Below are 24,956 nucleotides of genomic sequence, written 5' to 3'. Positions count from 1 at the left end.
TGCCCTCCTGGGCAATGGCCTCATCATCAGCGCCATAGCCTGCGGCCACCATCTGCACACACCCATGTTCTTCTTCCTGCTCAACCTGGCCCTCACTGACCTGGGCTCCATATGTACCACTGTCCTCAAAGCCATGCACAATTCCCTCTGGGACACCAGGGACATCTCCTACACAGGATGTGCTGCACAGCTCTTTTTCTTTGTGTTCTTCATGTCAGCAGAATTTTCCCTCCTGACGATCATGTGCTATGACTGCTACGTGTCCATCTGCAAACCCCTGCACTACGGGACCCTCCTGGGCAGCAGAGCTTGTGCCCACATGGCAGCAGCTGCCTGGGCCAGTGCCTTTCTCTATTCACTGCTGCACACAGCCAATACATTTTCCCTGCCCCTGTGCCATGGCAATGCCCTGGGACAGTTCTTCTGTGAAATCCCCCCGATATTCAAGCTCTCCTGCTCAAATTCCTACCTCAGGGAACTGGGGCTTCTTGCTGTTAGTGTGTGTTTAGCACTTTGCTGGTTTGTGTTCATTGTTTTCTCCTATGTGCAGATCTTCAGGGCTGTGCTGAGGATCCCCTCTGAGCAAGGACGGAACAAAGCCTTTTCCACCTGCCTCCCTCACCCGGCCGTGGTCTCTCTGTTCTTCATCACGACCTCATTTGCCTACGTGAAGCCCCCTTCCTTCTCCTCCCCATCCCTGGATCTGACCCTGTCAGTTCTATACTCGGTGGTGCCTCCAGCCCTGAACCCCCTCATCTACAGCCTGAGGAACCAGGAGCTCAAGGCTGAAGTGCGGAGACTGATGACTGGATGGTTTCAGGAACATTAAACTAAACAATTTCTGCAAATCACTCATAATAAAAGTCGTCTTTGATACTTCTTGATGGTTTCATTCTTGGGGTTGCTTTTCTTTCTATTATTTTTTTCATATTGCCTACAAATAAATGTCAATGTTTGTGCCATTTCTCGTGTAATTTCTCTCCACTTTCCCTGTGGCCACAGACTGTATCAATGAGGAGCTGTGCTCTCAGTGGCTTTATAAGGAACTAAAGGATCTACCAGCAGAGTTTTCTGCAGAGATTCCCTTTTGTTACCTTCTCTGGGGCTGCAGCAGCAATGTCTGTGTGCAGAGATGGGGGCAGATCAGTGCTGGCCCAGCAGCTGTGCCCAGCAGCAGCAGCAGCACTTGGTGTTGATATTGCTGCTGCCGTGGCCCTGCCCCGCTGCCCTGCTGGCCCTGGTGTTGCTGTAGGGCCTGAGTGCTCTCGGGGCCAGGCACAGTCCTGGGGGTGGCAGTGCCGGGGCTGCAGCAGGGACAGGCCATGGGCACTGCTGGGGCAGCGCTGATGCCTCAGGCCAGGCCCTGGGGGCTCCAGGCTCCTTGCCCAGGCTCTCTCAAGACCACACCCAGGCCAATGCTCAGCACAGAAAACCCCCATGAGCAGCCCCAGGCTGGCCGTGGGCAGGCTGGGGGCAAACAGCATGGCTGGGGCTCTGCAAGGGCCCTGGGGCAGATAGGAAGGAGCAGCAGAGCAGGGGCTGATCCATCCCCAGTGCGCTGCACAGGCCAGGGTAGCATCCCAGAGCGTCCTCATGGAGCTGCCAACAACATCCCCCCTCTGCAGCCCTGGCCTCTCCCTCAGCTCACACAGGTGCCCCATCCTTGCAGGCACAGACACGGCAGAACTGGCTCAGCAGCCCCTGTTTGCATTGCACACAGCAGGGGGAGCACCCCCATGCTGTTGCTGTGGGGACATGAACCTGAGGGAGCACAAATGCCATCAGCCCCTGGGGCCAGCAAGGGCTGGGGGACAGCAGGGAAACCACTCAGCTTTGTCCTGGCCTCTGCAGTCAGCCAGAAAGTTTGTTCCCATCAGCTGGGACTTTCCTGCAGACGCCCCACTGCAGACGCTGTTGCTCAGAGCCAGGGCTGCCTGGCAGCCACCCCCAAACTGCCCTCAGCATTTCCTTTGCTTCCCCTTTGCTTTCTTTACTCTTCCTCCTACAAATTTCTTCCTGTTGCCCAGCCCTGTTCCCTCCCCTGCAAACAGCCCATCCCTGTTTGCCCTTTTCTCTCTGGCCCCACTCCCCATTGCAGTTCCTGACTTGGCACCATGGGAACGTCCCTTGGGGAGCAGGATCATCCTACAAGTGCTGCAGGAATTGTCTGCAGGCTCCTGCAGTGCCTGGTGCTGCTCCCTTGCCAGAGGCACCCCAGGCCAGGGGGGCACATCTGGGCTGCTGTGTCTGGCTCTGGGGCTCCCTGTTCTGGGCAGTGAGGAGGAGCTGCAGAGGCTCTGCAGGACTGACAGGATGGGCTTTGGGGCTGGCAGGAGAAGCTGAGGGACCTGGGCTGCTGGAGCTCTTGCAGAGGAGTCCCAGGGCTCATTCTGCAACTGCTCCAAGGGTGGTTTTAGAGAATCCCAGAATCAGCAAGGCTGGAAAAACCTTGGAGATCATCAAGCCCAGCCTTTCCCCTGACATCGCCTTCTTTCCACTGAGACTCCTCTTCTCCAGGATAAACAACCCCAGCTCCCTCAGAAACTCCTCACAGGACTTGTGCTCCAGACCCCTCAACAACCTTGTTGCCCTTCTCTGGACACGCTACAGCCCTTCCATGTCCTTCCTAAATTGGGGGCCCAGAACTGCAAACAGCCCTCGAGGTACTGACCAACCAGTGCTGACACTGGGGAATAATCACTGCTCTGCTCCTGCTGGCCACACCATTCCTGATCCTGGTCAGGAGCTATTGGCCCTTCTTGGTCATCTGGGCACATTGCTGGCTCATGTCCAGCCTGCTGTCCATCAGTCCCTGCAGGTCCCTTTCTGCCTGGCTGCTGTCCAGACACTCTGTCCCCAGCTACAGGCTTTTGTGGCCAGGGGTTGTTGTGGCCAAAATGCAGGACCCAGCACTTGGACTTGTTAAACCTCACCTTGTTGGATTTGGGCCCTGGATCCAGCCTGTCCAGGTCCCTGTGCAGAGCCCTCCTACCCTCCAGCAGATCAACACTCCCAGACAACTTGGTGTCACCAAGCTTCCATAAGGCCCCAGAGTGTCCCAATGGTCTGCATGATTCCATGGGGCCTCCCACTGTCACAGTGTCCCTTTGGTTCAGTGGGACCCCTGGGTGTCACAAAGTCCCTTGGATCCTTGGGCCCTGCAATGTCACAATGGCACTGTGGTCCCCCAAGGCCCTGCAGTGTCACAATGGATCCTTGGTTCCATAAGGTCTGGCACTGCAGCAATGCTCTCCTTGGTTCCACAGTGTCACAATGGCCTCTTGGTCCCAAGGGCCACCATGAGGTCAAACATGTTTCCTCCATTCCATGAGTCCGTGAGGAGCAGCACTGGCCCCTTGGTTCCATGGGGCCCTTCAGTGTCACAATGGCCCCATTATGACACCAGGTCCTGCTCTGTCACAATGCCCTGCATGGTTCCACAAGGCCCTGCAGGGTCACAGTGGCCTCTTGGCTCCCTGAGGCCTCAGAGTGCCACAATGAATTCCTTGGTGCTGCAATGTCACAATGGAGCCCTGGTGACACAAGACCCTGCAGTGTCACCAGGGACCCTTGGTTCCATGGGGCACCACAGTGTCACAATTGTTCTCTCAGTTCCCAGACTCCCTGCAGTGGTGCAATGGTCCCTTGATTCTATTGTCCCTAGGGTCTCCCAAGGGTCTCCTTGGTTCTGCAGTGGCACAATGGCCCCTTGGTTCCACAAGGCCCTGCAGGGTCACAGTGGCCTCTGTGGTTCCACCAGGAACCAGACTGTCACAATGGACTCCTTGCTTCCATTCAGCCCCACAGTGTCACAATGGCCCCTTGGCTCTGTGCTGCCATGTCACACACAGTGTCACCATTGTCCCCTTAGTGCCACCAGGCCCCTTGCTTAGAGTCACATTGGCCCCTTGCTTCCCCAGGGCCCTGCAGTGTCACAATCATCGGAGAATCAGCCAAGCTGGAAGAGACCTTTGAGAGCATCAAGTCCAACCTAGCACCCAACACCACCTTGTCACCCAGACCATAGCACTCAGTGCCACATCCAGTCTTTCGTTAAACATCTCCAGGGGTGGTGACTCACCTGTTCCTGATCCATAGGATTCCCAGGGTTTGGATCAGGGAAATGGTGGGTAAGTGGGGGGGACAAAGCATTACTAATCATCAGCTTTAATGCTCTTGATTTTAATATTTATTCACACTGCATTAGAAGGTGCTGGGGGTCAATATCAACTGGACATTGCTGATATCAGTCTATAAACAGGAAAAGAAAACTTAACAGGATAAATCAATTTTCTCTTCATTGTTTTCAATACAGTATATTCAGATTAAACACACTTCAGAAATGTGTCTAATTAACCACAAAAGAATTGAAAATCTAGAGTATTCCCTTTTCTTGTTCAGGCATTGTGAATAAATGTTTATGAGCCTTTTCCCGTCAATTCCTGAACTGAAGAGCTCAAGAAAGAAGAGGCCTCTGCAGTAGGAAAATTCATCATCAAACTCCAAGTGGCTGAGGATCCATCCCCATCAGCAATGAATAGCAATGAACAGAAATGGGCACAGCTTTGTGGCTACCCCAGCTTTGGGATGGGCCCTGGGCTTGGAGCAGGAGCAGCTCTTGAGAGCCCCAAGGCTGCAGCTCTTGTGCTGCCCTGGGCAGATGGGATGGCAGTAGGGGCTGCAGAGCTCTCAGCACCTCAGCCCAAGGGGAGCAGGGCAGCCAGGAAGCCTCCTTTGGCCTTGGCCAAGCACCTTCCCCCATAGCTGGGGCTGAGTCCTGTGGCAGCTGCAGTGTTGGAGAGTTTTTCAAGAATGGCTTAAAGAAAAAGGCCATGAGACATACAATTGAGAGAAAAGTAAAAGGAAAAAGTAAAGCAGTCCTAACGCAGTTCTCAGCCTTCTGATTTCTATAAACAATTAGACTCTCTTTATAAACAATAAAGTTCTCAGGCTGTCTTCCCATAACAAGTAGAACACCGTCTCTGGGAAGGCCTGCCATCCTGAGAACAGATGTAAAAGTTTTGGGAACACTGGTTTCTGTTTTAGTTTCTGGTTTCTGTTTTGGTTTCTGTTTTTAATAAACAATTGTAGGTATTCTAAAACAAAGGGAGTGGTTAGAAATGTCTCTGTTAGCCTATCATGACATTGGATTACAGAATATGCATGAAGTTCGTTAACTTTGTTATTTAAGGTGATTGATTGATCAATAAAATTGGAGTTCGATGCATTAAAGGATGGTCGTCTCCCCTTCATCTCCAACACTGCAGCTGCTGCTGTGCCCTTGCCAGGGGCTGAGGCCGTGGAGCCAGTGCCCAGAGCAGCCTGGCCTGAGCAGAGCTGTGGGGCCAGAGCCGGCTGGGCTGGGCTGGGGAGAGGCCCTTGGTGCTGCCCAGAGCTCAGGGCAGCTGGCAGAGCTTGCAGGGAGCTGGGCTGGGCTCAGAGAGCCTGGCCCAGAAACCATCAGTGTCCATCTCAGCCTGGCTGAGCGGGCAGGGGCAGGACTCAGGCCAGGCCTTGTGGGGCAGGGCCAGAGCCTGTGCAAGGCATTGCAAACAGGCAAGTGGCCCAGAGAGGAGGCTGCTCTGTGTCCTTGGTGGTGTCCAGGGAAAGAGCAGGGAGGAGGCCCAGGACATTTGTCAGCACCAGCCTCTGTACCCAGGCCTTGGCAGCCCTGGCTGCTGAGCCCAGCTTTTGCCTGGACTGAGTTTGGCTGTGGCCCAGCTCCATTCTCCTGCGGTGCTCAGGGCCTGTTCCTGGCAATGGCCAGCCCTGGCTGCCGCTCTGCTGACCTCTGGACCAGCTGTCTGTGCAGCCTCACAGGTGCCAGGGGCTCTGCAGGAGCTAGCAGAGGCTGCCCAGCAGGGAGGCCATGGGGCACAGAGCCCCAAGGCTGCTGTGGGCACCACGGCACAGGGGCCGTTCCCATCCGCAATGCTCCTGGCCTGGGATGGGCCTGCACAGGGACTGGGCCACCATGGCTGGGCCAGCACAGGGCCACAAAGGAGCCACGCAGCCGCTGCCGGGGCTGACAGCAAGGCCAGGCACACAGAAGCAATTGCTGAGCATGGCCTGTGCTGGCCAGACCTGACTGGGCCAAAGGCAGAGCTCAGCTGCCCTTGGGGGCTGCAGGAACAGTCCAGAGCCCAAAGAGCCTCCATGGCTGTGCTGGAGACCAAGGCTGCAGGAGGGAAATGCAGGGCTGCTGCGGGATGGGGAGGGCATTGAATTCCAGCACACATCTCAGTTCCCATGGGTTTGTTGGCTGACAAGAAATGAACATCCCTCTGTGTCTCAGGCAGCTCCTTCTCAAAGGAAAGCAGGTGGGAGTTGGAGCCAAAGAGCTGAAAGCTGCAGGTGCAGCCTGGGCTGGAGGGAGCTCAGATTTGCACAAGGCTGCTCTGAGTGCCAGGGCTTGGATGGTGGAAATGGTGGAGTGGGGATAGGGACAGAGTCTGATTGATTGTCAGCCATGAAGGGTCTTGATTTTCAACTCTATTCAAACTGCATGAGGAGGTACTTGGATTCAGTGCCAGCTGGAGATCGCACGTATCAATAAATTGACAGGAAAAAAACCGCTAAATTTGACTTAAGTAATCTTTTCTCACTGTCTTTTTAAATAGAATCTATTTAACTTGATTAGAGTACTGGAAATTGTATAATTAACCACAAAAGATTTGAAAATTAAAATCAAATTATTCCCAGAGGCTTGGCTTTTTATTGTGTTCTGAATGTTAATGAGCTCTGGGACACTGAATTCCTGCACTGAAGAGCTGAAGGCTGAACAAGCCTCTGGAGCAGGAAAATTCAGCAGCAGCCTCCAAGTTGCTGAGAATGTCAGCAGCCCCCACTGAGGCCATCCCTGCCCAGAGACCGTGGGGGAACGGGCAGACAAGGAGAGCGTCCCTGGGGCTGGGACAGCACAACTCAGAGGCACCAGCGGCTCCAGCTGGGAAATGGAGTGTGGAATGTGGCTGGGAAAGCCCTGCCTGGGCTGTGCCCAGCAGGACACACAAGCCCTGACTCCCATCCACTAAAAAACTCTCTCAATGAGGCATTTAAAAGGAATTAAAATTGTTTCTATACTTTGAGTTTATGCACTAGAGAAATACCAACAAGAGATTATCAGGAGCTCAAAACAACCTAACAGCCTTGACTGGCAACTTTAGAAAATCAGAGAAACTTCGGCAAAAGTATTAATATGACATTCAGTGAACAAAAAACGCTTCTCAAAGCATTGACTTGGCCCATCCAACCTCACAAACTCTAAGTCTGTTCAATTTTAACTTAATCAAAATTTGCAAGAGGACATGTATAGAACAAGTAGACACAGAAAGAGAAAAATAAGATGTAGAGAAGCACACACACAGCTACCAACTCCTGGATTCCAGCAGTGTTCAGATAAAAATTTCAAGTGGAGGTAGGACCAAGATGTGTGCTTGCCTTGTGGTCAGCCTTAAATACCCCTTGGTCTTCCTGGGCCCTTCCCCCAGGGTGGGACTTGGTCTCATTTGGTCACTGGTGGCTCCAGAGGTGGCTGTGGAGCATTGCCTGTGCTGTGCCAGGGACTGTCAGACCCTGCTGGGCTGGGATAGAGGCTCTGGGGGGATTGGGGTTCCAGGGCAGGGCAAGGCTGGGGTTCCAGGGCAGGGCAAGGCTGGACCTGCCACTTTCTCCCCCACACAAAATGTTTCCAGCCAACAATCTTCTCCAGTCTCTCACAATATGGAATGCTGGAGGTGGAAATCCTAATTCTGGCTGTGTGCACCTGGCTGAGAAGGGCAGCTCTTTTCTATAGGAAAGAAAGTACAGGGCCCCTGTATTTGGAAGGCAGGTGAGAGCCTCACTAGGGCAAGGCCACTCAGATTTGTCAGGAATGGCAGATTCTGTCTGGGAGCAGTCTTTGGATTTAAGGAAATTTGGAGGTGGAATCCCAATCTCAGCCATGGGCACCTGGAGAAGCCGGACAGTTCTTTTACATAGGAAGGAAAGCACAGAGGCTTCCCACAATGTCACGTGACTCCTCTATTCCATGAGGCCTGCAATGTCACAATGGACCTTTGGACCCTGGGGTTTTGCAGTGTCACAATGGTCTCATTTGGCTCCACAGTGTCACAATGGACCACTGATGCCAGGAGGCCCCTCTGTGTCACCCTGGAGCTTTGGTTCCATGCAGCCCTGCAGTGTCGCAATGAACCCTTGGTTCAATGGGGTTCCACAATGTCACCATGGCCCCAAGGTTCCATGCAGCCCTGCAGTGTCACCAAGGTCCCTAAGTTTCACAAGGCCCCACAGTATCACAATGGTCCTCTTGGTTCTGTGGGGACCCACAGCATCACAATGGTCTTGCTTATTCCCTGGGTCCTCACAGTGTTACAATGGTCTCCATGATCCCATGAATCCCCTCAGTGTCACAATGGTCCCTTGGTCTCACAGGGCCCCACAGTACCCCAATGACCCCTTGGTTTCACAGGGCCCACAGTTTCACAATCGTCCCTTGGTCTCACAGAACCCCACAGTGTCACAATGGTCCCTTGGTTCCATGGGCCCTGTGCTGCTGCATTCCCCCCTCCCCTTCTCAGGCCGCCCTGCCAGCTCAGAAATGCTCCTTGGGCCTCAGCCTTGGCCAACAGCCCCTGGACTCGGCTCCTCTGCAGCTCATCACAAACACTGTCTGCTCCAGGCACTGCTGCTGCCCAACCAGCTCCTGGTTCCTTTAGCAGCAGCCTTGAGAACTGTTTTTGTCCTCTCAGTGGCAAAACATCCCTGTTCTCACAGTGCCAAAGAAAGCTGCTGATGCCAAGTGCGGCCAGGATGAACCATTGCTGGGACTGAAGCCCCTCTCTTGGGGCCCTACAAACAGCGCTCCAAAAGGGGCCCTTGGAGCTCTCCTGGGCCAGCGACTCCCTCTGAGTGGGGCCTCTCCCAGCCGGGAACTCTCCTGTTTGCTGCACTCAGGGATCCCTGAACAATGACAGAGTTTGAGCTGATCCCCCCACTCCTCCAGGCTCAGACCTTCACCCACTGGGGAGATGCCAAAGGATCCACAGTGAGCATTTCCTGCCCTCAGGGGAATTTCTCACAGGTGCCTTGCAGTGACTCTTTGTGTCTGTGTGCACACAGGAGTGCCTGTTCTGGGGAAATGTGGCAGAAATGCTGCTCTCTGAGGAGTTTGAGTGCCTTGGATAGCTGAGTCAGTCAGATATCCAGATATCAGTAAGTAAGGTTAAGACACAAGGTCTAAGCTAAATGCTCCTAAGAGTTGTTCTTTTTCTAAGTTGTTATGTTTATTTTAAATTATTACCTAAGTTAAATATTGCAAAGTGTTATTCCTCTGTTAAATTGCTAAGGCATAGGTTATAAGTTAGGTTAAACACAGTTAGCTGCTGTTTTTGGCTAAATTGTGACATTGAAGGTATCAGTTAAGGTTAAGGTATAAGTTATGTCCTGTTAAGTTTGAACTCTGTTGAGCTTTTGTCTTAGCTCTCACTGTCCTGTTGTCATACACACAGGGACAGTTCTTGGTTCATTTCTGGTTTCATTGCCTGGATTTTGTTTGGTTTTGTTGTTGCCTTATTTCCTTGGTGTGCCTGAAGAGTCCAGTCAGGAGCAGAGTGACTCTTGCCAAGGAACTTTGTGCTGTTGTCCCTTAATATTAAAACTGGTTTTTGCTGATCCATTGTTGGGGATTTTTTCAGCACTCTCAAGACCTCATTCGTAACAGGGTGAAGGAGCCCTGGCCCAGGATCTGGCCCTGGGGGACTTAGGGACGCTGCCGGAGGTCCCTGTTCCGCTGTGCCACCCCCAGGGCCCCGGCCCCCCGGCCCCGTGTCAGACTCTGGGGTCGATCTCATGGAACATCCTCTGGGGGAGGCTGCGGGGCCGGGGGCGGTGTGACCCGGGGGGACAGGGGACCCCGCTGTGCACGAGCAGGGTTGGACTGCTCTGGGGGGAGCTGTGAGGGGGGCCGGGGCAGAGTGACCTCCCCAGGGAACTCACACTGCCCCTGTGATGTCACACAGCCCCTGTGATGTCACAGACCCATATCTATGATGTCAGCCTGTGCTGTGATACAGAGGTGCTGCGATGTCACAGAAGACTGAGTTCACAAAGTCACCCTGTGATGTCGCTGTCTGTTCTGTGATGTCACAACCTGCTCTATGATGTTACACAGCCACCCAGTGATGTCACAACCCACTCTCTGACACCACAGAGCCACAATCTATGATGGCAGAGTCTGCTCTGTCACCTCATATCCTATTCTGAGATGTCACAGCCTGCTCTGGGATGTCAGAACCCCCTGAGTGATGTCACAAAACCCTCAAGAACTCAGTTACATTGAAACACTGAGGTGTTTGGACTTTAAAGAGATCCCTACAGTTCTGTCAGGGACACAACTGGGAAAATGTCCCCAGATTCCAGGTAGAAGAGAACTCTGAAGGCAGTGATGACAGCTGGGGACAAACAAGGCAAAGGTGTCTCTGGTGCTGAGCAAACCTGGATGTGTTTCAGGAATGCAAAGAGCCAAGGCCTGAGCCCCAGACCCTGGCCAGGCAGATCCTGTCCCTCCCTCCTTGCTCAGGGCTCTTGCTGGGATGGGCACTGGCATGTGGGGATGTGCAATGGCAAGGGCAGGAGCATGGGGCGGCCCCTGCCAGGCTGCTGAGCCAGGAGAAGGAGGCAATGAGGCCCCAGGCCTGTAAGAGTCACTTGTCCCCTCATGGCCTCAGGCCCAGGGCCAGCAGCCATGGCCAAAGTGCTGCCCAAGCTGGCTCTGGCAGGGCTGCCTTGCAGCTGCTGCCCATCCCTGCGCCCTGTGCAGCCCAGGCTGTCCCACGGTGTCCCTGCCCTGCGCCTCTGTCCCTGCAGGCTGTCGGCATCCCCTGGCTGCCCCACCTGGCTGGGCCCTTCCCTTGCTGACAGCTCTGCCTCCTGCCTGCCCCTGCCTGCCCACACAAAGCCTTGGCCTTTATACCAAAAGGGTTAATTCAATTTTTACCATGCCTGTGAACTTTCAGCAGAGAAACAAGGCATTCAGGGGCTGCTTTCCCATCAGGAATGATTGAAAGAGAAAATGAAGACATCTGGCTCAAGAATGCAGTGATAGAAAAAGCAAGGACATAATCTGGGAATTTGGGGCCAGTTTTATGGAAATGGGTAAATTTTAATATACACATAGTGACTGTATATAAGCGATATACTGATAGAATCACGTTTCCACATAAGGAGTTTTCACCCACTGCACCTCAAGCCTGAATAAATGATTCTCTCTTAAATACCAAATTAGTATAAAGGAGTCTTATTCTGATATTTTGGCCATTTGGTGACAGCAGAGGCTCACAGAACCAAGGATCCAGCTGTGACACTTTGAACCTCATGGAACAAAGGGTCCATTGTGATGCAGTAGAACCCCAATGGAACCAAAAGTCCATTGTATCAGAGCAAGGCCTCGTGGAAACCAGGAGAAAGTTGATGACAGTATGGAAGCTCATGGAGCCATGGGGTCATTGTGAGAGTTTGGGGCTGCATGGAATCAATGGTCCATTGTGACACTGCAGAACCTTCTGGAATCAGAGTGGTCATGTTATTCTATAGAACCTCATGGAACAAAGGATCCATGGTGACACTGTAGAACTCAGACCATTGTTGATAGTGCAAAAGCTCATGGAACCAAGGGTCCATTGTGGCTCTGTAGGGTTTCACAGAACCAAGGAGACCATTTGGACAGAGTGGGGCCACATGGAGCCAAGGGGCCGTTGAGACACTGAGGAACCTCATGGAACCAAAGGTCCATTCTTACACTACGGGGCCCTGTGGATCCAGTGGGACCATGGTGACACTGTGGTGCTCCATGGAATCAAGGGGCTATTCTGATTCTGCTTTGCTTCATGGAACCAAGGGACCACTACAGCACAGCAGGGGCAGCCTTGTAAAACTGCAGGACCCCTTGGAACCAAGGGTCCATTGGGATATTGCAGGGCCTCATGGAACCACGGAGATCATTATGAGCCTTTAGAACCCATTGTAACCAAGGAGCCATTGTAGCACAGCAGAGCCTCATGGAACCAAGGGGACCACAGTGACAATCTGGGGCTCAATGGAACAAAGGGGCCATCCTGAAACCGTTGAGCCAAGGAGGACATTGTTGTGCTATGGGGCATCATGGAACCAAGGAGGCCATTGCTGTGCTATGGGGTGTCATGGAACCAAGGAGATCATTGTGACACATGGGACCACGTAGAACCAAAGGACCATTGTGGCACTGCAGGGCCTCATGAAACCAAGGGTAGAATAGTGACACTGTGGGGCTACAAGGGAACAAGGGGGCATTCTTAAAGTGCAGAAACAAGGAGACTGTTGTGACACAACAGGGCATCATGGAGTCAAGGGTCCATTGTGACACAGCAGGGCCTCATGAAACCATGGAGGCCATTTTTACATTTTGAGGTCTTGTGAAGCCAAAGGGCCATCGTGGCACTTTGTATCCCCATGGAAGCAAGGGGTCATTGTGACACTATGAGGCCCTGTTGGGCAAAAGGGCAATTGTGGCACTGTGTGGCACCACTGAACCAAGGAGACCATTGTGAAACTGCAAGGCCCCATGGAACTAAAGATTCATGGAACAGTGTGGGACTCCATGGAACAAAAGGTTCATTGTGACATTGAGGGGCCTCATGGAATACTGGAAACCATTGTGACACTTCAAGGCCTCATTGAACCAAGGGGCTCTGCAGAACATTGTGGAACCAAGGAGACCATTTTGATACTGCAAAATACTCTATTGAAAACAACACAGAGAGAATTGTTTTGTCCTGTTTTCTTTTCTGGTTTATAGTCTCATATCAGCAATGTCCAATTGATAGTGACCCCCAGCACCTCCTATATGCAGTCTGAATAGATATAAAAATCAAAACACTTCATGGCCAACAATCAGTCACACATTGTCCCCACCCCCTCCCCACCATTTCTCTTGTCCACGCTCTGGGACTTCTTTGGATCAGGAATGGTGTGGCCAGCAGGAGCAGGGCTATGATTCTTCCCCTGTGAGACAGAGTAGAGATTCATTCTGAATTAGGTGAAGTGTCTAGGAGAGGTGAAAAGTCTGTGAGGCCTAAGCGGTAGGAAAAACTGTAGGGCAGAGACAGTGAGGAGACAGAAAAAAAAAACAAAACCAGAAACAACCACAAGGTCGATTTGCCCCCGCCCTAGGAATTCCTTTGATAAAGAAGAACTGGCGATAAATGTCACGCGGAATGAATATGTATGAACCTATTTTGAAACTATGTATATGCATTTGAAAGGGGGATAAAAGAAGACCTGAAATCCTCAGGGGTCTGCATGCCTTTTGAGGAGGATTTCCTCTGCATGCATCCGACGCGCACACCGTAATAAAAACATACTGAGCTTTACAACTTTTATAAAGTTGTGAGGTTTCTTCTTTTCTCCGCAAAACATTCTGGTGAGCCAGCCAGGTAGAAGGAGAGATACCTTCCGTCTCCGTCTCTGTCCCTGCAGGGGCGGGGGGGGGAGGGGGCAACGGACTCCAAGGCGCGCCCCAGGATTTTCCTGGAGGAGGCTCCGCTCGTCTCGGCTTGCCTCCTGCGAGGACAGACAAGGACCTGCTGGCCTGCGGAGGAAGATACGGTATGTACTGAGGGCCCCCCGGGGGGGGAAAGGAGAGCAAGGGAGTAAATCACCCAGAGACGTCTGGGTTCAGCTGATGGAGCAGCTGTATTAGAGACAGGGTTCATCGTTCGGATAGGACAGAACCGCTAGTGGCTGTGGGGGTGAGCTGGGTGAACCCATGTATTTGTGTATTGGGGATTCATTGTTCTGATAGGGCAGAGCTGCTGAACCCGCGTGTGTTTTGTTTGTGTGTGCGTGTGTGTGTGGTGTCCGGACACTGTGTTGCTGTATGGTTAATGCATTGTGTGGTCAGTGCACTGTGTTTGTAATCTTGCAAGTGTATAGCGCTCTACTGTGCGGGCGGGGAGTTCCTACCCGTGACTGGAGAGGCTGAGTAAACACTGGCTGGGGCAGGCTCTGGGGGCGGAGAGCGCCTGACAGAGAAAATAGAGTAAACAGTAGAAAAGTGTGGGTCAGAGTAAAGGTGGTAAATTGTGGTGTAGATTGTGCACGCTTTCACCATGGCTAGATGAACCCAAGGGGTTCCTCTGCCCCTGTGGTTTGTACTCGACCCTTGGGAGTTTGTGAATGCTATAAATTATTAAATAGATAGAGGGGACGAACGAGTTTATTTAGAGGGGCTTTACCGGACTTAACTGGCACTCTAGTAAGTCTGCACTGGGAACAGCTTGCCGTAGAGGATAAGAGTTCCCTGTAATAAATGGAATAGCCTGCCTTTGTGGGAAATTTCGGGTAGCCTTTGGTGCATCAAGAGGCTGGCATGCTGCGTGGGTACTATTGCAGTGTGGAGTTTGTGAGAAACGCTGGTTTTGTTGTTCTAATAAACATCAGGGCACGTGCCCCGAGTGTAGATTAGAGGTTTCTGATCAAGCTGATTCAGAGTCTAAGATCTTAAAGCTTGTATGTGGATAATCACATCTGATACCTGCTGTTGGAGAGTTTTTCAGGAATGGCTTAAAGAAAGAGGCCATGAGACATACAATTGAGAGAAAAGTAGAAGAGAAAAGTAAAGCAGTTTCTAACAGTTCTCAGCCTTCTGATTTCTATAAACAATTAGACTCTCTTTATAAACAATAAAGTTCTCAGATTGTCTTCCCATAACAAGTAGAACACCGTCTCTGGGAAGGCCTGCCATCCTGAGAGCAGATGTAAAAGTTTTGGGAACACTGGTTTCTGTTTTAGTTTCTGGTTTCTGTTTTGGTTTCTGTTTTTAATAAACAATTGTAGGTATTCTAAAACAAGAGGAGTGGTTAGAAGTTTCTCTGTTAGCCTATCATGAAATTGGATTACAGAATATGCATGAAGTTCATTAACTTTGTTATTTAAGGTGATTGATTGATCAATAAAGTTGGAGTTCGATGCATTACCAGGATGGTCGTTCTCCCCTTCACTTCAATATATGGTGACCTCCGACCGTGATAGCGAACACCACGGGGAAGCGAACGCCACGCGAAGTGAAGCCAGGTTCGGGTTCCGTAAGATCGAAACTGCAGCCGGAACGGCAAAGAAGCGCGGAAGACAAAGCGGAGGGTAACCCGCCGGCCCGCGCCGCGCTGCGAGCGACTATACAGATAGGCTCGTCCGATACATGCGGCCGTGACCTTGATTTGAAGAGCTGCAACGTGCGCACATAGGTATGGAAAGGCAAGCCGCATATGAACTTTTTATTACCCTTTTGCAAAAACGGCAAATTAAGGGAATAGATTTACAGAAAGAATTACCGGGCCTTTTAGCTTATGGCCTAGAAAGGGGGGTCTTTATAAATCCTCACACAGTTCACGAATTGTTGGAGTGGCGTAGATTTGGTGATTTATTGTGGCAGGCTACGTTAGATGATGATAAAACTGCTAAGAAGTGGGGTAAATTATGGCGGGTCGTTAACACCGAACTGTTGCGGATTCAAGCTGAAAAAAGGGCTGCTCACCAGGCTACTGCCACTTACGATCGTAACAAAGAATGCGATCAAGATAGGGAATTTGATAAGAACGCGGGAACTCCTCTTGGCCCCGCGACGCGGACAGTTTTATTACCTGCTTCACCGCCTCCCTCGGAAAGCCAGGCTATGAGTCACACTATGAGCCAGGCACAGTCCGCCTCGCTGCCCGCCGAGCAGCCCCCCTTAACAGGCCAGGCTACAAGCCCGGCTACGAGCCAGCCTACAAACCAGGCTACGCAGACTGCTTTAGTACCCGCTTCGCAGCCCCCCCTAACGAGCCAAGCTCCGCAGAGTGCCTTGTTGTCTGCTTTGCCGCAGGCTACACAGAGCACTTCTGACTCTCCCGTACCTGCTGCGTCTCAGCAGCTGGGGCCAGATACGTGTACTCCGTTCCCGACAAGCAATCAGCCGGTCCCTGGGTCGGAAATCGGCTTGGCGGCGGCGATTGCAAGGGAAAGACGGGACGTGTGGGCTGCCCTGGCCAAAGATGCAATTGACAGGGGAGATCAAGAGCTGATAAGTTCGGCTCGAGAACTGGCTTGTCCGGTTGTCTTTAACCCCCAGCCTGGAGGAGGTTTTCAAGCCAAAATTAGCGCTCTTGACTGGAAGCTGTTATCTCAGTTGCGAGCTACTGTTAGTCAGTTTGGCTTTAAAAGTGAACCAGCTAAGCAAATGCTCGATTATATTTTTGACACCAGTATCCTTCTTGTTAATGATTGTCGTGGGATAGTTAAATTAATTTTTACTCAACATCAACAATTGCTGTTTAACGCCCACTGGCAAGCTTTAGCTAATGAATGTGTGGCAGTTCAAAGACAGCCGGGGGATCCCTTGCATGGTATCACTATTAATGAGCTTATGGGGCTGGGGCCTTTTCTTCGTACTGATGCACAAGCTTTAATAGGTCAAGAAAAGTGCCGGGAGGCAATGCGGTTAGTCAGACTCGCCATAGATAAGGTAAAGGAACCAGGAGGGATACCAGTGTATATGGGAATTAAGCAAGGCAAAGATGAGACATTTGGCGCTTTTGTTGATAGAGCTGCAGCTGCAATTGAGAGAGCCGGAGTAGCAGAATTTATGCGCGAGGCTCTCCTTAAACAGTGTTGTATTCAAAACTGTAACTCTGCTACTAGAAACATACTTAACACTCTAGGTGCAAATTGGACTGTCGAGGAAGCATTAGAGAGGATGGCTCTTATTCCTACCAGGCAGCAGGCGTTTGTGGTAGATGCACTCAAACAGATAGGAATAGGTTTGCAAGAACAGGCAAAGTTGTCTCAGAGTCAGGTGTTAGCCGCTTTTGCACCTCTTCAAGCGTCAGCTGCGTTTGCAGCATCAAATAAAGAGGGCCGCACGAAATGCTGCGAAGGCACGGGCCGCTTGCGCCAGGAATGCCAAGCACCAACAGAAGTCATCGCTGCATCATCGGTGCTCTTTCCTGCCCCTAACCTGACACCACAGGGAGCCACCGCGGGCGAAGCTGAACTGCCGCGAAGGGAGTGACCCGCAGCGCAAAGCAGAGATGAATTGGCAAAAGGACTTAATAGGACTTTGGACTTATAGTTACGGTAAAGGGATTTTCCATATGGTTTACGGATTAACGGAAATGTGTGAATTCGGTGATTTATGGTAGAATTGCAGTGCTGTGTTACTCCGAACTCGGCACGGGCGCGCCGCCACGGCGAGCGGTCGCGGCGAGCGACCGCCTGAATTGCTGTGGAGGCAGCAGCGGGGAGGGCAAAGCCGCCGCCGCAGGAGCCGAGCCGCGCCGCCCCGAGAGCGGAGCCGCCGCCGCAGAAACCAAGCTGCGCCACCCCGAGAGCCGCGCCGGAAGTGATCAAAGAGCGCCGCGGGGGGAGCGATCGGAGCCGCATCGCTCTCATGTGTGAACTGGGGGCCAGATGTCCACGGGCGGCCAGTTGCTGCTTGGGAACAGTGACTGGACATCAGAAAGCAGGTGATGGAGGAGCAATCATGCTGTGCATTGATAGTTTTCGTCCTGCACACTCCTTAGCGGATTCCGACTTCAGAGTGCTTTTTCGAGCGGTAGCGCTTCTCCCTCCGCCCCGTAGCCGGCAGGAGCTACAGTTTGAGATCTAACAGCCGTAATAATCGTGACTCTTGTCAACAAAAGAAAAGATTCCTATTGCAATTAAAAGATTAGTGAAACTAAACAAGCGACACCAAGGACTATTGCTGTCAGGATGTTTTTCACCTAAGTTAGAGAGATCTTTTATTCTCCCCAGCACAGACTGTAAAGCAGACCAGCGTAAATGAATGCAAGAGTCAAATTTCGGCCGATTTGGCTCGGAATTGGTTATGCTGTCTTGGAAACACCTGTATTACCAGAGACTTTGAACATCAGAAGCCCGGATGGCTGGGCCGGTGGAACATTAGACTTTAAAGCTGTGTTTTGAAAAAGTTTAAAAATGTTGAGATGTGTTGGATTGATTGTATGAGTGAGATGTTGTGAGTGTGTTTTTGGTATAAAAATGCTATAGCAAACACGTGAAGAAAGTTATTTTAGCTTAATATTTTAGAATCAGGCCTGTAAGTAAGTTATAGTAAATGCTATATTTTATTTCTATAGTAGGTTTTATCTGTTGTTAAGTAGTTTAAGTTAAGTTATCAATTAAGTGCCATTAAATGTTAAGGTTAAAATTGTTGAGCTTGTTTTCGGTTGGGTTCGAGGTCTGCTAAGTTTAAATTATATATTGGTTTGAGTTGTGTGAGATTTAAAGAAAATTAAATTTTGTTAAGTATTATTAAGTAAGTTAAGTTAGATTCTGTTAAGTTTGAATTAGATTTAAGTGATTTTACATGATTTGCAAATAAGTCTGTTAAGTTAAATATTTTAAGTGCCTTAAATGCATACTATCTTTTCACCACTCCAAATTAACAAAGGACTGAGAATCACCCAGTTGATGCCATTTGAGCCAAATGACTAAAGGATTACAAACTGAAAACTGACTTTGAACATTTCTGGGAAGCTCATGAAAAAAGGTGGATATGATAACTTCAAGGACAGAAAGAATCATTTTCAGGCTTGTTTACGTCTCTCCAGGTTGCATGAATGAAAACAGTTAACAGCTTTCTTTTCTTAGTCCAATTACCACCTGTTGTGCAATGCCTGATAAGGCCGTAACACGCCGTTGCTGGACGACCTGGGAATATAATTGGGAGTGGGCACTACGGAATGAGACAGAGCTAAACACTGCCTCAGCTTTAGACCTTTATGAATCTCATGAGCAAAAATCTTAGCTTATTATCAGTGGGAGGTACATTGTATTTTGAAAGGGGTTAAAGCTCAAAGTGCATCATATATAGCCTCGATAGGGTGTAGAAAACTGGTGCCTTTAACACAACATTCTGTTGTAGGTCCTATAAGAGGAGATCCCAATTAAGCATTAGATAACTGCATTAGAAGGTTACAAAGGTGTGGTTTTCAGGTGTCAGGAACAGTAAGGTTAAAAACTGAGAAGAAAAAGAAGGTCAATATAAAAACACAGAAAAATAAAGTTCACTTTTGTTATATTGCTTAGTATAGTAGTAGCTGAAGAATTAAAGGTAGCACATTTTAGTCAACCTAGAGATAATGTATGGATAACACTTGCTAGACAGATTAATCAGTCATTGCTTTGTCTCAGCCTTGGAGGAGTTACAGCTTTGATTACTCTAAATTTCAAAGGATGAGTCAGCATAAACAGACATGGGCTACTCTGGATTCATCTCTAAACCTGGAAATAGTGTCCAAACAGCTTTATAACCAGTGTAAAGGCTCTGCTATTATGACACCTAAGATATTTTTAATTTGCGGAGATAGAACCTGGAATGGAATACCAGCCCAAGCGCAGGGTGGATCTTGTTATTTAAGCAAGTCATCATTTTTCCACCTCTGAGCACTGGTTCTGATCCTTCTCCACAGGATCACATTTCTGACACTGAGTGTCCTGTTTATCCTCAGGCCTTTGGTGCAGCTGAGCCCTGGCAGAGCGGGGTCTGCACTTCTCTTGACATCTGGTAATGCCTCCTCCACAGAGTTTCTATGAGGAAAAACTTCACCATTATCTTACCTTGTTGCATTCAAAAAGATGGATGGTAGGATGGTAGAGAAAACCTGGCAACCTAACCACTTTTCTCTCAAAGAAAAAAAACAGGGGAAATGTTGGAGAGTTTTTCAGGAATGGCTTAAAGAAAGAGGCCATGAGACATACAATTGAGAGAAAAGTAGAAGAGAAAAGTAAAGCAGTTTCTAACAGTTCTCAGCCTTCTGATTTCTATAAACAATTAGACTCTCTTTATAAACAATAAAGTTCTCAGATTGTCTTCCCATAACAAGTAGAACACCGTCTCTGGGAAGGCCTGCCATCCTGAGAGCAGATGTAAAAGTTTTGGGAACACTGGTTTCTGTTTTAGTTTCTGGTTTCTGTTTTGGTTTCTGTTTTTAATAAACAATTGTAGGTATTCTAAAACAAGAGGAGTGGTTAGAAGTTTCTCTGTTAGCCTATCGTGAAATTGGATTACAGAATATGCATGAAGTTCATTAACTTTGTTATTTAAGGTGATTGATTGATCAATAAAGTTGGAGTTCGATGCATTACCAGGATGGTCGTTCTCCCCTTCACTTCAATAACCTGCCACCTGGAGTGTGTGGGAGGAGGACTGGGAAACTACTGTGAAGGTCTGTGAAAAGAAGTTTGGGTGGAAGCGAGATAGGGCAAGAAGGAAATAATGGGAATTAACTAGAGCAAGGAAGTTCCACGGGCTAGCCCCATAGGGTGCATCTTGGCCTACTGGAAGGAAGTCACCAGCAGGGGGGGCTCTGAGAATAAAAAGGATCTAATCCAATATTGCACACGCTGATGGCCCTTATACAGGTTAGAGGACGGAGCAGGGTGGCCACCCACTGGAACCCTAGATTATAATACCTTACTGCAGTTGGTGTTGTTTTTAAGATGGGAAGGTAAATGGGATGAGGTTTCGTATGCTGATATGTTTTTTGTTTTAAGAAATCACCAAGAGTGGCAAAAGGACTGTGGGATTAAATCATCCTCAGACCCACTGGTCTTGGCCCTTGAAAAGGATAACAAGGCAAAGAGAGGACAAATCAAACGCTGTTGTTCAGCATGCAGTACAGGACAACAGTGTATGAGATCTAATAAGGTCTATCATTCTGAGGAGCAAGAACAAGATACATTTGAGTGGATGAAAGCTCCTCCTTGAAGGAGGGAGGTTGAGGCTGAAACTGAGGATGAGGAGGAAGGGAACTTCCCCAAAAAGGAGGAGGACTCAGGTGGGGAAGGCCCATCTACTAGAACCCACCCCACCCGTGGGAGTCCTGTTGCATCTAGAACCAGGATGCAAGTAGTGCTACAGGCCCCTCTGCGAGAGGCAGTGGGACCAGAAGGGGGCAAATTAATGATTGAAGTGCCATTTACCACCCTTGATTTAGAGGCATGGGAAAGGATTGCTAGGAATTATCGTGTTGATCTGATACTCACTGCCAAACGCCTACGATATGTTACCAAACAACACAATCCAGACTGGGCTGACATCCAGCTACTACTAGATGCTTTCACTGAAACAGAAAAACAGCTGATCTTAAAGACAGCAGGGAATCTGGCAGAGGATTACTGCAAGGCCACACAGCTGGATGTAAAAGAACATTTCCCCCTCCAAGACCCAGAATGGGACCCTAATGTGTCAGCGGAGGTAAAGAAATTAGCAGACTATCAAGAGTGGATAGCAACAGGGGTGGAAAGAGCTATTCCAAAAACCATAAACTGGTCTGCCTTATATTCCCTTAAGCAGGGGCCTTCTGAGACTCCATCTGAATTTCTAGAGCGTTTAAGGGATACCATGTGTCATCATACATCATTAGATTCGGAGTCTGAGATAAGGATAATTCAACTAGTTAATTCATTTTTGGGGCAGTCTGCTGGAGATATCAGGTGTAAACTTCAGAAAATTTGGGGACCGGATGGGAGGAATCTTGAAGTCTTGCTAGAGGAAGCCTGGAGGGTATTTAGTAACCGGGAGGAAGGATATAAACAAGGAATGAAAAGGTTGGTTGCAGTGGTGAAAAGGCACAGAAAATACAACCGGGGACTACCGAGAAAAGGACCACCTCAGCTGAGCAGGAACCAGTGTGCAATCTGCAAAAGAATTGGTCACTGGAAAGACCAATGCCCAGAACGAAGAAGGGGTGACCAACAAATGGCTGCACACGCACAAAACAACTGAGGAGGACCGGGGGATTCTGCCCCAGCGGATCCACTGGTTATAACAATGAGGCTGGGGGAAGAAGGGGAAAGGGTGGAATTCTTGGTTGATACAGGAGCTACATATGCAGTTTTAAATAAAGCTTTAGTACCTGTGGAAAATGATTATGTTGTAGTGCAGGGGACAACTGGCCAGTCTGAAAGGGCATATTTTTGTAAACCTTTGAGGTATAAATTGGGAAAACAATGGGGTATTCATAAATTCTTGTACATGCCTAATTCACCAAAGGCACTTTTAGGCAGAGATTTATTGGAGCAATTACAAGCAACCATTACATTCAAAAATGGGGAAATTACTCTGGAGGTGAATGATCAAAAGCACATAGAGGTATTAAGTTTAACCCTAATAGCTATTGGAATTAAGGAAGAAATTGATGAAGAAATACTAGGTCAGGTATTTCCCGGGGTGTGGGCCTCTGATGTGCCAGGGAAGGCAAAAAATGCCCCGCCGCTAGTAATTAAGCTCAAGGAGGGGAACGTAACCAGTGAGAATCAAGCATTACCTCCTAAAGAAGGAGGATAGGGAAGGAATCAGCCCAATAATTGAAAATTTTCTGCAGTTAGGGTTACTGAAAGAATGCCAATCTGATTTCAATACTCCTATTTTACCTGTTTGGAAATCTGATGGGTCATACCGGATAGTACAGGATTTGAGGGCTGTCAATAAAATAACAGAAGATTTGTATCCGGTGGTAGCCAATCCATACACTTCATTAACTTGTCTAACACCTGAGCTAACCTGGTTTACTGTTTTAGATCTAAAGGATGCCTTCTTTTGCCTCCCCATCCACGAAGCCAGCCAGAAAATTTTTGCATTCGAATGGGAAAGCCCTAAAAGTGGGCGCAAAACCCAGCTCACATGGACCAGACTACCCCAAGGCTGAAAAAATTCCCCTACTCTATTTGGGGAGCAACTTGCAAAAGATCTGGAGTCCTGGGAAGCTCCACAGGCTGAAGGAAGGCTTTTGCAGTATGTGGATGATCTTCTAGTGGCCACTCGGACAAGGGAAGCATGTGTGGCCTGGAAAGTAAGCCTTTTGAATTTCCTAGGACTCCAAGGACACAGAGTATCAAAGAAAAAGGCACAGGTAGTGAAACAGAAAGTTATCTACCTGGGGTACGAGGTGAGTGCTGGGCAACAGACTTTAGGGCAGGCTCGCAAGGAAGCCATATGCCAAACCCCAAAACCCCAGACAATAAAAGAGCTCCGAACCTTCTTAGGCATGTCAGGATGGTGCCGGCTGTGGGTTTATAATTATGGACTGCTTGTCAGACCCCTCTATGCTCTTATTGCCAATGGAAGCACAGATCTCCAGTGGACAAAAAAGCCACACGGGCCTTTCACCAGCTAAAGAATGCTCTCATGTCAGCTCCAGCTTTGGGACTTCCAGATGTGAGTAAACCATTCTTCCTATTTTCCCATGAGAAACAGGGAATTGCCTTGGGAATACTGGCTTAGGACTTGGGTCCATACCGGAGGGCAGTTGCTTACCTCTCTAAGCAGCTAGATGCAACAGCCAAAGGATGGCCAGGTTGCCTCAGAGCTGTAGCAGCAGTTGTGCTGAATATTCAAGAGGCACGCAAGTTTACCCTGGGACAAAAATTGACTGTGCTAGTGTCCCACACAGTATTTGCAGTACTGGAAGTAAAGGGTGGCCACTGGCTTTCAACACAGAGGTTTCTGAAATACCAGGCCATCATGGTAGAGCAAGATGATGTAGAGATCGTGGTGACTAATATTGTCAACCCAGCTTCCTTTCTCAGTGGAAATCAAGGAGAAGCAGTACACCATGATTGCCTGGAGACCATCGAAGCTACCTACTCCAGCCGCCCAGACTTAAAGGATACCCCTCTGGATGATGCAGAGACCTGGTCCACTGACGGGAGCAGCTATGTTGCCAATGGGAAGCGACATGCTGGGTATGCAGTGACCACCTACAGAGAGGTAATCGAATCTGGACCCTTACCAACAGGTACCTCCGCGCAGAAGGCTGAGATAATTGCCCTGACCCGTGCCTTGGACAGGGCAAAAGGGAGGAGAATAAACATCTACACAGACTCAAGGTATGCATTCGGAGTTGTACATGCACATGGGGCGATCTGGAAGGAGAGGGGACTGCTGACCTCACAGGGAAGGAACATCAAACATGCACAAAAGATAATCCAGCTGCTGGAAGCAGTTCAGCTGCCTGAAAAGGTAGCAATTATGCACATTAAGGCACACCAAAAAGTGAGCTCAGAATTGGAAGAAGGAAATGAGCTGGCAGATAGAGAGGCAAAAGAAGCAGCAAAAGGTGAGGTAGCCACTGAAGGAGTCCTTATTCCAGATGGACAAATCTCCCTTGAAGGTAAGCCAGAATACAACAAGAAAGATAGGAAATTAATTGAAGATCAAAAAGGGACGTATAACTAAGAAGGGTGGGCTACCATTGAAAAGAAACTGGTAATCCCTTCCCATCTATTGTGGTCACTAGTAAGGGAAGATCACCAGAAAACGCACTGGGGAATAAATGCCCTATACACATACCTGACTGAAAGAATTGTTGCTAGGAATTTATATGCCACTATTACTCAGGTGACCCGACAGTGTGATCTTTGCCTCCAGACTAACCCCAAAAATACCCCCAGACTGAAACTCGGTCAGATTGGGCAAGGCCATGGGCCTGGACAACAGTGGCAAATTGACTTTTCAGAACTCCCAAGGAAAGGGGGGTATCGATATTTGCTGGTATTGACAGATACATTTTCAGGGTGGCCAGAAGCGTTCCCCACCAGAACTGTCAAAGCTAGAGAAGTGACCAGAGTATTATTACAAGAAATAATACCACGCTTCGGAGTTCCAGCCACAATATCCTCAGATAGAGGATCACATTTCATTTCCAAAATAGTGCAACAGATTACTAGCCACCTGGGCATAGACTGGGAACTTCACACCCCATACTGCCCCCAGTCAAGCGACCAAGTGGAGAAAATGAATCATTTGATTAAACAGCAAATCATAAGACTGGGGCAGGAAGCTAATCTACCCTGGCCCCAAGCTCTTCCACTAGCACTATGGCGAATTCGAACGAAACCTCGAGCTAAAGAAAAGTTGA

At 49.4% G+C, this 24,956-nt stretch overlaps 1 protein-coding gene across 1 annotated transcript; it reads left to right on the top strand.

Moving 5' to 3' along the window:
* Positions 1-277: 277 nt before the first annotated feature.
* On the top strand, positions 278-24,956 carry LOC128943477 (olfactory receptor 14J1-like; the record flags this gene model as incomplete). The annotated part of the gene is made up of 2 exons (XM_054286412.1): positions 278-739; positions 24,912-24,956. Coding segments are annotated over 2 exons (507 nt in total), but the record flags the coding sequence as incomplete, so codon positions are not given.

This window comes from Melozone crissalis, unplaced genomic scaffold (assembly GCF_028551555.1).
Source record: "Melozone crissalis strain CALT ecotype California unplaced genomic scaffold, PUWL_Pcris_2 ptg000046l_1, whole genome shotgun sequence".
Lineage (NCBI taxonomy): Eukaryota > Metazoa > Chordata > Aves > Passeriformes > Passerellidae > Melozone > Melozone crissalis.
This window is presented reverse-complemented; position numbering and strand designations above follow the sequence as displayed.